The sequence below is a fragment of the Pungitius pungitius genome, chromosome 2 (assembly GCF_949316345.1).
Source record: "Pungitius pungitius chromosome 2, fPunPun2.1, whole genome shotgun sequence".
Taxonomy (NCBI): Eukaryota; Metazoa; Chordata; class Actinopteri; order Perciformes; family Gasterosteidae; genus Pungitius; species Pungitius pungitius.
Window position 1 is genome coordinate 31,462,090 of NC_084901.1, and position 12,511 is coordinate 31,474,600.

Consider the following 12,511-nt stretch of genomic DNA (forward strand, 5'->3'; position numbering starts at 1 on the left):
AGGGAATGGAGTAACCCGGCGGTGCAAAAAAAAGAGGTATTGTAGCTATAATATGTAAAAGAATTAATTGGGAAAAAACATCTGTGTTTATACTTAGTCACATGTCACAAATTTCATTAAACTTGTAAAAAATAGTGAATAGTAACTTATACTCATGGCAAACTATACTGAATCAGATTTTCATATGCCATTATATTTGATTATATGTGGGGTTAACATTTGAATATCTTTCCCCATTTTTCACATGTGTGTCAAATGCGTTCGAAGAGACTCTTGTAATATTGGTATACATTATACATTTATTAGTGAACAACCCTTTCAAATCAGCCACAATTAAGAAGAAATGATTGCACTACTTGGCAAAGCATAACTAGCAACTTTCTTTTAAAAAAAGTACAAATCTTAAAAATTTCAAACAGTATACAGATGTATATATAATACACAAACTAGTTATGTTAAATGCTACAAACAATATGATTCCAATGGAATGAAAATTATAACATTAATAAGAACTATTTCCTGTATATAATATATATATTAGTTGCCCCCCCCCCCCCCCAACCCAATACAAACATGGAAAAAAATGAGGTAACTGTAAATGTGCAAGTACCAAAGCAAAACATCTGCCAAACACAGAACACATGCCCCTGGCTCTAATGGCGGGTGGGTAGTCGGGTGTTCAGGCGAGGACCCCTAGAGCCCAGGGAGTAAAAACAGTAAACCACTATCCCACCACAGCACAAGTCAATGGTAAACAAGAAACGGCATCTATGGAGCAATCCATCACAAATCCTAAATACATTTTAGCTGCTTATTGGAAAACATGTTTGCACCACACAAGCTGTGAGATTATTTAATAACTCTTAACAGAAGGACTACAAGACTCTATTCTCAGTTGTCAATAAAAGTTATTTCTTTACCTAGGCCTTAAGGGAAGGTTCTCTTTTAATTTGTCTGGGTAGCTGGATATTGTCAATTAAATGTTAATTTCAAAACAAGAGTGCTAATATCAACATCAATTAAGGTATCTATATGTGAACAATACATTTTAAGGTACACTGAGAGCAAGGGCCTGATAGGCAGGTACAGTACTACACTGAAATAAGAATGACAAGGCTTCTCTTTTTCTAAAATCCCTTAAACTATATTGATTTTCATTGACTGACAGGTTTAGGGTATTAGTATAACATGCTTTAAGAATACACGGGATTCATGACAAACTATTGCATTCACGCAAGTGAGTTTTCATACCTAAAAGCAGAACATCTAGCACCGGTTCACTATGGCTTTCGATTAACTACAGTAGTTTCAGAGCATGTCATTTTCAGTCGTTAGGGCAATAACAGTAACACAACATATGTAGGAACTCTGGAATCAAGACCATTTTCTACCCCTATATAAAAGGAAGTTAGCGCAATAAAATCTTGTAGTCATTCGGGTCTAATACAAATGTGTGCAGTACAATGCATGGCAGTTATCAGCTGAGCGTTAAGATCCAAACCTCCAGAACCCAAATGGAGCTAAAAATCAGTTGGGATCTGGTTGACAAGCATGCATGTTGTGCACCGTTAAATAGGTCTCCACCAGAATTTGAGATGTCCTTCACTATAACAAACTTGTTTAACTTTTTTTTATGACATGCAGAACACCTCTGAAGTAGATTTAGGAGTGAATTATGTAGGATAGTGCACACCGCGGCACGTTTACAAAACGGACCACAACCGCTGTGTCGAACATATGGTTTGGGTGAAAGAACAAAAGTACACACTTGTAATGAGTTGCGGTGTATATTGCCTCTTTTCAGTGAATATTAATAACATATTTACTGATCTTATTCTTGCATGCCTATCTTTAAATGATGTAATATCTACTATTTCTGACAAAACTGAATGTTATAATTGATTACATTAAATTATTTGTGGTCTGAGGAAAACAACCACTCTAAAATCGGATATACCCTTTCATGGCAACCTTTCCATTTTTAATTAAATGGACTGTCCTCCTTTATTTTTATATATTGAGAGGCCCTGAGTGATTTTTTTTTTTTTTAAACTTACAATATATGCCAGCAAAAAGATATATACACATAGGTTAATTCTCAAAGCTGTGGGTCTAACTCATTAAATGGCTTCTTTTTTTCTCTTGAAGGTGGCACACACACACACACACACACATCAAAGACTCACATTCAGGAAAGAAAAGTAAAGAAAAGGCAAGGTCCCTTTACACCTAAAAGCAAAAGGTTACGACTGCCTGTTAGTGCTTAGTGGGGCAGTTGAGAGATAGGAGTGGATTCAAAGCGAAAGTCTTTTTGTCTACGAAAATGCATCCTGTCTTTTTTTTTTCTCCTTTTTTTTTTGTTTTCTTTGAGCGAACACAAAACAGAAGTTGCAAACAGTGTTTCTACTACTGAACGCTTCCGCTCCGTGTCATTTGAACCCTGTCGTCGTCGCGTCGCGGAGAGACACCGGCGACCTCTACGAGGGTTCTCAACATTCTTCTGTCTTCTGACGGTTTCTAAAAGCATTCACACTGAAGCGACGCTGTACAGTTGCTCTTTTACAAACGCCATCGCCGTGGCCTCAGACAATGACCTGACCAAGTTTAGAAGAAATTAGAACGCATACATTACACAAACATGTTAGCGCTCCAACGCTTTCCTTCAATTCATTTTCTCTAGAAGATAAAACAAATAAATAAATTCTTTAAACAGCATACTTTTAAAAGAAGTGGAAATAACTATTAATAGGTTTGTGCTTGTCAAGGTCATACAATCTTGAACAGTAGGCTATATCTGTATATTGGATTTGGCTCACAAACAATGAAATAAAAATTCCAGTCTTCCTTAAAGGGGAAGAAGGTTCATTTAAAACTTGCCACTCACTGCACATATTGCTTCCTGCACAGACCTCCAGAGCTTTATGGCCTCAGCACAGCATTCAGACTAAAGTTCTCCTCCTTAAAAGCAGTTGGAACCACAAGCTAGTCTTCCTCTGTGGTGCTTTCTCAAAATCAGCAAACTGTTATTTTAGTATGCTTGTTTTGTCTCCTCTTTTTCCTAAATTTGACCATTTTGGTGGCAATGCTTGATTCAAATATTGCTTGTCTGAATTAACAGTTCATGCAAATCCAAGCATGCTGCCCTGTATCCAGTGGTTACACAATGCATTGGCTTTTTCAACAGGACACACACACACACAAACACACACACACACTTGCCAGGGGAACAATGCTGACGTGGAGGGTTGATGTAGCACTTGTGCAGTAATGCGGGATGACCTCAAAACGATGCAGTCCATTAATCCATGACTGCTTTTAAACAGATCGGTGCTCCAGAGAGGATCATTGAGGGTAGAAGAAACCACACAGTTGCATGTCCCATCACTTGCAGGCCATAAAGATCAGGCTTAACAGAATCTGCATTTAACCACAGAAAAATCACACTTTCACAATAGAATTTGCAAAACTATAAGGGGTAAAACTGTAGAAATGATCAATACATTATTGCAGAGTACATCATTAGCAAGTCACTTTGCCCAATATCTACACAAACATGCATCTATGATGGTCAGGCATTGCCTCCAAACTCAGATAGCCATGTTGGAGTATTCCTATTATTTTCTGCTAATTGCACAAGGTGTCCAGCCCATCATCATCATCATCATCCTCCGACTCACCGCTTCCAATGCAGGATTCCGCTTTTCATCACCTCCAAAACCAATTCCACTAAATTAAAATGAAACCCTGTAAACAAAAGCAGCAAATAATGCATTGTAGGGGACATCTTTGGAATCTGCAACGAGAGGGCAGAGAAGGAACTGGCCGGGCGATCCCAGAACTCTGGCTATAGGCTGCGATAGGCAGTGGGTTTCATGAGACTCGGACAACGAAGCACAGAAGAGGTACAACAGGCTCCAGAAGACCATCCTGGGTTGCTCATTGCTTTGGAAGGGGCAGGAGTGGTAGGTTGGTAAGCTAGATTTTACTGGTGGACGCAGGTTAGGTGGCAGGTGTCCCCAGTTTCGGGAGAGAGACTCTGGCGTGTGCGGCGGTCCTGTTCGGCGCTCAGAGACTCACTCCACCTCCCGGTTCACCTCCGAGGCATCAGCTCGGCAGATAGGACAAGTGCGATTGGTCTGGAAGCAAAGCAGAAACATCGAGCATAAGTATATCACAGCAAAACAGAATGGTCATACAAAACTATGAGAGGACTAGGAAATGGGTTCAATAGCGAAACTGGCATGAGCTTACCTTTAACCATTTATCCACACACTTTGCGTGGAACTCGTGGTTACACGGTAATACCCGGAGTAGCTGCCTACACTCAAAGTCACTAAAGCACACAACACACCTGAGGAAAAGAAAGGGTTGAGTTAACAGGAAATAAATGCATCTATAGTAAATGAATAGTAGCAGTAGTTTATGTAGTCAAAAGGTGAGGGAAAGGCTTACAGCGTTTGTTCAGATAGATGGTTCTCAGAGTTGAATCTGTAGGACGGAAGTTGTTCTATATCGGCTTTCGTGAGTCCACGTGGTTTAGCTTCACCCAGCCGCTCCGCCAGATTGAGTAATGCCTACACACACACACACACACACACACACACACACACACACACAGACAGACAGACAGACAGACAGACAGAGAGACAGTGTGTGCGTGAGACAGGGAAAGAGGGACAGGGACATGGGGGGGGGTTGCTAATGTTTTGAGCCGGCCCGTCTACTACCCCCCTCCCTGAAGTTGTAACCCTAGGGGGAAACACTGAAGCCATCTTTTAATGACTTTTCTGCCACTAAAACTAGACCAAAAAGTCAGGATTAAAAAAAAAAAAAGATAACGATGTCTAAAACGTGACTTAAACTAAGTAGGAATTTTGTCTAAATAAATGGAGGCCAGAATGAATGCTACACTAACCTCATAGTTCTCCATCTCCACATCATCCACATCCAGGTCTAGACTGATGGCTGGGCCCACTGATGTTGGAGGCATAGGAAGCATTGAGCTGAGCAAAGAGAGAAACACGATCACTGCAACTTTGCTGTGAAGCAGCTTATGTTCCACAAACGTCAGAAGTGAAGACATAAATGCCAGAATTTACATTATCAATATAAATAAAGCGCAGTAGAATCGTTGATTGCAGAGTACCCGAAAACTGCTATACTTGACAGGGTGATTGGTACTGCAGGTACTTACAGGAAGTAAGGAAGGAAGCCTGGGTAGTAAGATGGAGGAGGAGGAGGAGGAGGGGGGGGTAATGGTTGCTGCAGCCGGTATCTCTGTCCACTCACTCGCCGGGGCAGCATGTGGGGATATGGCTGAGGAGTGACACAGAGAGATTAAACATGTCAATTTCATTCTGACATTTGATAGCATGTTATCAGGATGGAACAAAATGGAGTTACGTAGATTTTTTATCAAAGAGTTTTCTTGAACTGCCAGAAACAAATACCGGATATTATTATTACAGTACACTGTCATACTTGAAGTATACTTTAGACAAGTTTCCTCATATGTTGGATCTATTGGATGCTGTACTTTGTATATTCTTATCCTGTGATTGGTCTGTCCATTTTGATCTTTAAGCAAGAAGTCGTAAACCTTTCACAGAGGGATTTATACCTGTCATAAAAAGAATGGCGTAAATAAAAACATAACCAATGGCTGCAATGCCATACAGCAATTTGTGAGATTAGTCAATAGACCTTTGGACATCTATATAAGTTTAGAAACTCTTGTCTCAGCAACCACTACTTTTTGACCAGGAGTTTCTGCAGGGTGGAGATTTAAATCAAAGACATTTTTTTTTTAAATGTCTGAGGCCGTCTTACCACGCCAAAGGGAAGCTCCTGATGCAGAGGCTCTTGAGGAAGATACTGTAGGGGCAGAGAAGGAGGCAGCGCTGGTGGGTGATGAGAGGGAGGGTAGGAAAAAGTACCCAATGGGTGCTGGTCCCCCCTTAGGTCAACTTCATTGTCTACCCTCTGTAGAGGCTGAGAGGAGAAAATGGTTGCGGAACACATATAAGTAAATCAACGAATCACTGAATACATTCAGCATCCACCGTGCTGTGTTTTCATTACTGAGCATGCTGTGGACCACTCACCATGCGTGGGTGCTGAGACTGTAAAGGGATGAATTGGCTCAACGGAGTAAGGTGCTGTGGCTGGTGGGGGGGTACGGATGGGGTAGGGTGCAATACAAAATGTTCGCTGGAGATCAGGGGTGGAAAGGCTTGATAAGACACTGGCATATGCTGCATGGTACATGCCTGTATGAGCTGCAAAGAGAAGGAAAAAACACAAGAGCAAAGAGACATTTGAAAAAGAAGTTTTTGATTATCTTGATTACACTGTGAAAAAGTATCTAGTAGAAGCATCTACCTAACCAAGCAAATGTTTTCCTAACACGAGCAGTAAGGCAATTATGATGAAAGCATGTTGTGAGTGTATAGTGAACAGAAGAAATGCATTTGATGAAACTGCAGCACTAACAGTATATTCTGTTGGTTTCTAATACTTGTGCTTACATCAAGACGAAAGCACAAATCCTGCACAGTGACCGCAGCATACATTTGTTAGTCATGAACAGTGACAGGATGTATGGCTGGTATGGTGTGCTACATGGATGCCACTGACAATGGGGCTCTTCCTTTTCAAACTCACAGGAGGAGGAAGGCAGCAGAGCAGAGAGAGCTGTCCGCTGAACATTACCGAGCATGCTGGGAGCTGCTGAGTGTTGCACCCCGGAAGGGGCTGCCCGGTGTGGATGGGAAAGCCGTGGGTCGTCACCGTTGTAACAGTGTAAGATATTGGAACGGATCCCTGGTGCATCTTTCAAGAAAAGAAATGTAGGGGGAGGGGATGGGGGGGGGGGGGTGACTCACAATCCGCCCAACACAAAAGTGTGTCTGCAAAAAAATGACTCATTGTATACAATTACACAACGTCTTGCATGTTTCATGGAAAGATTCCGGAGAAATGCAAAATGTTTAGTCAGGAAAAACAAATCACCTACCTGGTCGTGTAGATCCACCATGATGGGGCTCTGCTGGGGGAGGTGAGCCGCAGGGTGAAGCATGCGTGATGGTGTGCTGGTGCGACTGTAGTGTCTGGACTCATCTAAAGAAAGCTGTTGGTGGTGTTGTGAGAAAAGCAGATGATGGAAGTTCTCATCCTGGACCAGCGAAGTGTGCAGTAAAGGCCTGTCTCGTCTCCCCCACTGGCGTCTCACTGGTGGGCTGTAAATATTGACAGACAGGTCAATACATTGCATATTTAAAATCAAACATGTGGCGAATCTCTCATACTATTGGAGTAACAAAACACCAATGTAAACTAATTAATGTGCCTTGGGGTCCATTAGAAGGTAGAACTGTTTGACGAACAACGACCATCTGAGTCGTAGACAAAGTTGCTTCCTATGGCTGTCCTGGGTTTGAATGTGCGTGGGAATGTTTATTGTGAACTATTGTGTATTATTGCCCCGGATACCAGTGTGTAAATGTGTGCACCAACAGGTGGACGCTGCCTTGTGCGGTAAAATACTCAGTCAGTAAGACCTTTTGCAGTGCAGTTAATTTACAATTGATAAACACCATGTGGCAATGTTTTCTTTCGTCTGGAATACTAAATAACTTTTGAGAAATGTAACCAAGTCATGCTTTTGAATTTTGGGTTAATGTTGACATAGATTTTTAGTGCTTGAAAATCTCTTATTTCAAACAAATTTACGTTTTGCTGGGAAGAGGCTGCTAAACATGTCACCATACAGTATTCTGTAAACATAATTCCAAATCAAAATTATAAATATGAACAAGCGTTTTTTTTGTCCGTTGGTAGGCAACATGGGTCTCACAAAAGACTTCCATTCCAATGAAAATAAATGAAAAGCGTCATTAATAAGAAAAAGGGTCACAATGAAAGACATAGTTTGTACCTTCTCCTGAACTGCACCGGGGCGTTGCAGGGCTCTCCAAGAAACCTCCTTGGGTTGAAGGGGGCTGTTGGTGGCAGCCTATTTACTGCGATTTCCCATGGTCGCATTGGTGACGTCGTGCAGACGAATCACACTCTGGGAACGGAAATTGTACAGTGGAGGCACTCGTATGTTGCCTGATGGTCTTAACCCTGCAAAAACAAAAGACAAAATCACATGCCTACTTCTTATATTACAGATCTAATTATTATCTTTCAACTGGGAGTACAAAAACTCCAACTGTCGCTAATATCACTGTTTACAATAAGCATTTACGGGCTATCAAGTGAAAAGTGTAAAGTGTGATTTTTACTCCCTATATTAAAAAAATGTCTTTCACGCACCGCACAGCCATATGGCATTAAATGTGCAAATAAAGTAGTGGTTCACAAAGACAGGTCATTTTGATGAGGAACACTCAAGGCATTTGGAACCCATGTTGGTGACAACCTCTCTAATTTTTAGATTAGGTTTCATCTCAAACCATCTGACTATAAATAAGCCGTGCCGCAAATCCCCTAAAATAGGAATGTAAAAATTAGGTATGGCTGAAATTTTTTCTGAGGCACAGGTTTTTCTTAAGGGAATTGTTTGTTTCCCTGCTACGGTTCTTCTATGTTATTGGAAAATTAAAATAATATAATAATAAGACTTAATTTTCCTAAAATAAAAGTAACTTTCTCCAATGTCCAAAAAACACATTTGAATTGCTACTATATATAAACATAAGTTACTTAAAAACGTGATCACATTTTTTAAGAATCCATGCCAGTGTTTGTTATACTGTAGGAAAAATAAAGTGCCTACCAAAAGTAATCAAGATATGGGCCTCTGAACACAAACTAATGTAAAAGCGGGTTAGTTGTACACATTCCAACGCTATTTTCTTAATTGTATGGTATTACAAAAAGACAACTCGTATTGAGTTTCAACAAAATGCTAAAATAAAGTGAAACTACAGTTCAGGCAGAGTAATTAACGCGAAACGTTCGGGGGGGGCAGAAAAAACAGGGTTCGCAATGACCTGCCTGAACGCATCACGGAGAGCCACGTGCTCACGAGACAAAGCAACAACAAAAGGACAAGCGGGACCCCTCGCTTAACATGCAAAACAGAAGACCCCCCTGTGCCGTTCATTAATATTAGAACTCTTAGCCCAGCACACATAACTGCGAAACATACCAACAGTATAATTGTGGCAAGAGTCGGTTCTTTACTGTCCAGTATAATTGGACGTCCCATGCTGAAGGAGGGCTAACCTTAGCCACGCTGTGCTAAGGCTTTGTCCCAGCACCCGCCAGCTTGCAGGTAACTGCCGATGGCAAGCTAACTTAGCCCGAATGCTAATACCAGTTTGGGACGTGCGCTCTGTTATCACTCCTATCGCGTAGAATACCAGAGAGAGACCAGCGTCACGTGGACGGGCTCCATGACAGGCTATAAGAGTTGGTCAAAAACAAACCACAGCTTACTTTTCTTTGCTAGTGTGCTCGCTGGGTGAAGGGAGAGACGGTAGAGGTTTTCCGACTCCGAAATGGCGTGTCCCATCAAGTTATCCTCGCAACTAACCGGCCACCATGACCTGACATGAACAACAGTTAGCTGACTGTTCGAATCGGCTGTTGTCCCCCGGGGAGATTCGGACAATGTCGAACGGAGCAGCTATTAGCTTGCTAACGCCTGTCAGCTAACTAAACACACGCTTGCCGCTGCCGCATAGGGGATCCGTTTTATCCGGAAAACAAAAAACTGGTTCATCCATTAAACGCAGCGTCCACCTGAGCAGAAACCCGCTTTAAACACGGGGAAAGAAAACGTTTGCTACACAACCACAGTAAACATTCCTTGGCGCGTGTGTGCTCCTTGAATGTATTGTTGTGATGAAACCACGCCTCCTGCTGGGACCGACCAATCGGAGCGTTGCAAACACAGACAGCCGTCGTCCAGACGGTCTGAGCTGCGCTGTGTCAAAACAGGCGTCAGTACAAAAAGCTCTCTGAGAGCTTTCAGAGTTTCACATTCGCCACCTATAGCACAGGCACATTTATAGTGCAATGTGAAACACGCCTAACAGTCACCAGGGGTTGTAAATTGACCATCATTTTGAGCTGCTTCTACTGATACTGTGTATTTTATTCAATTATATTTTGTTATAGATTAGAATATGAAGCAGTACCTTAGAAATGGAAGCTTCTCCGCAATATACATTAAAATGCGTATATTTGCATTAGAAATAATGATCCAGTAATATTTGACAAACATAACGGGGCCCATGCTGCACAATAAGTACTTTTATTTGTAGGTACATTGTGTTGCAATTAGTTCTCTACATTTGCTTTGACTTGTGGTGAATTATTTTTATAGTGAGCTACAAAATAAAAGGAAAAGTTGTTGAGGTCGAACTCTTTCCAAATACGGAATTGTAATATTTAACCATTTGACCATTACTGACCTGAGAAGTTTTTGGGGATTTCTCAATTTAAGCATCTCTCTTGTGGAAACCTGTCTCACTTCAAAAACAAAAACAGAAGTGATCAATTTAGCAATTTCGTCCAAAAGTAAGACATTTTAACTAATTACCTTTAGACCACTGAAAACATATAGACTACATTAAGTGTTTCACTTGCAGAAGCACTGCCTTTGAAAACTAAAAATGTTGCTCCAAAAATTGACTGTGGCTCACTGATTTGACTGTCACTGGACAGTGTCCCAGCCATCTATGTAATATTGTGAGAAACACCTTTCAACTTTGAGCTACTGCACAACATCTCTAATATATATATATATATATATCTTTATTAGGCCACCGAATGGTGCTGCAAAATACTGTATGCGTTGCCTCAGTTAAGGATTACCAAGCTTCATGAGGCTGCATAAGCTACCTTTCAGGCCCATTTTCTCCAGTAAGAGTTAATTAATAATACATCTGTCTGTTTTGAACCATCCAGTGCAAAAACACATGAATGCATCACAAAGTATACACCTAACAAAGAGCTGTCTAAAGATGCCAACAGTTGTAAGCAAAACGGACAAAATGTAAACATTACAACATCGCACTCGGTAGCGGCAAAACAAGGAGGGGCTGAAGCTCCAGCAGGATGAGCGTCCATCTAACCAGCCCCCGTAAACACGCCCTGGAAATCTCACAAATGCAAACCGAGACAAGGCGATACCGGGAGGACCAATGTAGTTACCTGATTAACAAAGTGCAAACATCCAATCACTGATATTTTCCTTGTAATGTTGACATCTCGTTCGGCTAAGTGCGGCATCCCACGGTCAGCTGTTCCCGTATGGAACATTCCGTGGATTTCACCACCGCTGTAACAAAAAAAGGTGTTCAATATTAGACTCGTGCTGTCAATGCGTTTCGTCTGGATGTTGTGCGGGTTTGTGGTTTCGTGGTCTAAGATACTATTTCCTTAATCGACACTTTGGGGTTTTGGAAATGTTAATGGAGTCAGACGGTTGCTTGGAGTTTCTGCGATTGCCTGAGTTACACCCCCCATTTCTGCCTATTTCATGAGCGGAGAGCACGCGCAACGGTGCCATTTTTACCGTAACGGACAGAAACAAGTCGCACCCGTTTGTCTCCAAACATCACGGTGGCTTAAGGCGTTGCTTGTATTCCGGGAGCGAAACGGAAGAAAATAATGATGAACAAATGGAATCCGGATCCTTTACTTTGGTAAAAGTAGTATCACCACAATGTAAAATAATGTTAAAAGATGGGTTAAAACATTGGACGGACTCAGGCTGCTTGAGGTGCAAGAAGAATGTTGTACCAATTTATGTTGTACCAATGTTTATTTGTATAGGTGCCTACGCCTACTATAAAATCTCTCCCTGATAGTTAGGGAACACAGATTATAACTCCAATAATTTATAATGCCATAGATCTTAAAGGAGTGCACTAAACTATCATCTAAATATTTACATTTGTGTGATCAGTCATTTATCAAATTTTGGCATCAACACTAAAGAAACACTTATATAATACTAATATATATTAGTATATATACGTATATATATATATATATATATATATATATATATATAGAGAGAGAGAGAGAGAGTCAGTGTGCATCATTCCTAATCTATAATATTTTATGATCTTACATGGAACGACAACACCCTGACTGCTTCTCGGATCAAAGTAATATATATTTGAATGTTTCTGTTTACTTAAATTGCTTTGGTCAGATGAACATCTATAACCTAATTACTGGTACAGGAGTGGCAGGGTTGTGCTGTAAATCATAAACCAAAGTCTAATTACTTTACAATGTGAATTAGATATCCGCAATATATATCATCAATACTGAGGTTAATGTTGCTTCTACGTGAATGATATCACTCCCCAGTCATGCTGCATACGTCATTGTATAAAGGGACATATTCTTTAACTAAGTGTATGATTTTCACACCGAACTTCTGACTTAGGACACACTACAAAAAAATTGTAAATTTGAAAGTTTTTATCTATTCCAACAGTATTGGTACAAACATTTCCCCTTAAAATTTGAAACAAAACAA

The 12,511-nt window shown here is 40.8% G+C and overlaps 1 protein-coding gene across 5 annotated transcripts; it reads right to left on the bottom strand.

Moving 5' to 3' along the window:
- Positions 1-279: 279 nt before the first annotated feature.
- Positions 280-11,526, bottom strand: rnf44 (ring finger protein 44). Of its 5 annotated transcripts, XR_005119620.2 has the most exons (13): positions 11,170-11,525; positions 10,428-10,485; positions 7,937-8,127; positions 7,016-7,238; positions 6,664-6,831; positions 6,105-6,278; positions 5,830-5,991; positions 5,195-5,316; positions 4,916-5,003; positions 4,453-4,574; positions 4,252-4,351; positions 3,678-4,136; positions 280-3,417 (listed from the first exon to the last, which is right to left on the bottom strand). XR_005119620.2 is itself a non-coding variant. In XM_037459708.2 (12 exons), the coding sequence occupies exons 3-12, from the start codon at positions 8,041-8,043 to the stop codon at positions 4,074-4,076; spliced, it is 1,329 nt and encodes a 442-aa protein (XP_037315605.2). In that variant the 5' UTR covers positions 8,044-8,127; positions 10,428-10,485; positions 11,170-11,525; the 3' UTR covers positions 280-4,073. The 5 variants fall into 5 exon arrangements, 4 of the variants coding, with proteins under 4 accessions (XP_037315605.2, XP_037315608.2, XP_037315607.2 ...); XM_037459708.2 differs by having other exon boundaries at positions 280-4,136; XM_037459711.2 differs by having other exon boundaries at positions 280-4,136; positions 6,712-6,831; positions 11,170-11,524.
- Positions 11,527-12,511: the final 985 nt, after the last annotated feature.

Excerpts from the sequence above, each read along its gene's own strand:
- rnf44 (XM_037459710.2), bottom strand. The coding sequence starts at position 8,043 with ATGCGACCATGGGAAATCGCAGTAAATAGGCTGCCACCAACAGCCCCC. Across the intron at positions 7,239-7,936 it reads CCGGTGCAGTTCAGGAGAAG|CCCACCAGTGAGACGCCAGT; the intron begins GTACAAACTATG and ends CAATATTTACAG. Across the intron at positions 5,317-5,829 it reads AGGAGCTTCCCTTTGGCGTG|CCATATCCCCACATGCTGCC; the intron begins GTAAGACGGCCT and ends GTCACTCCTCAG.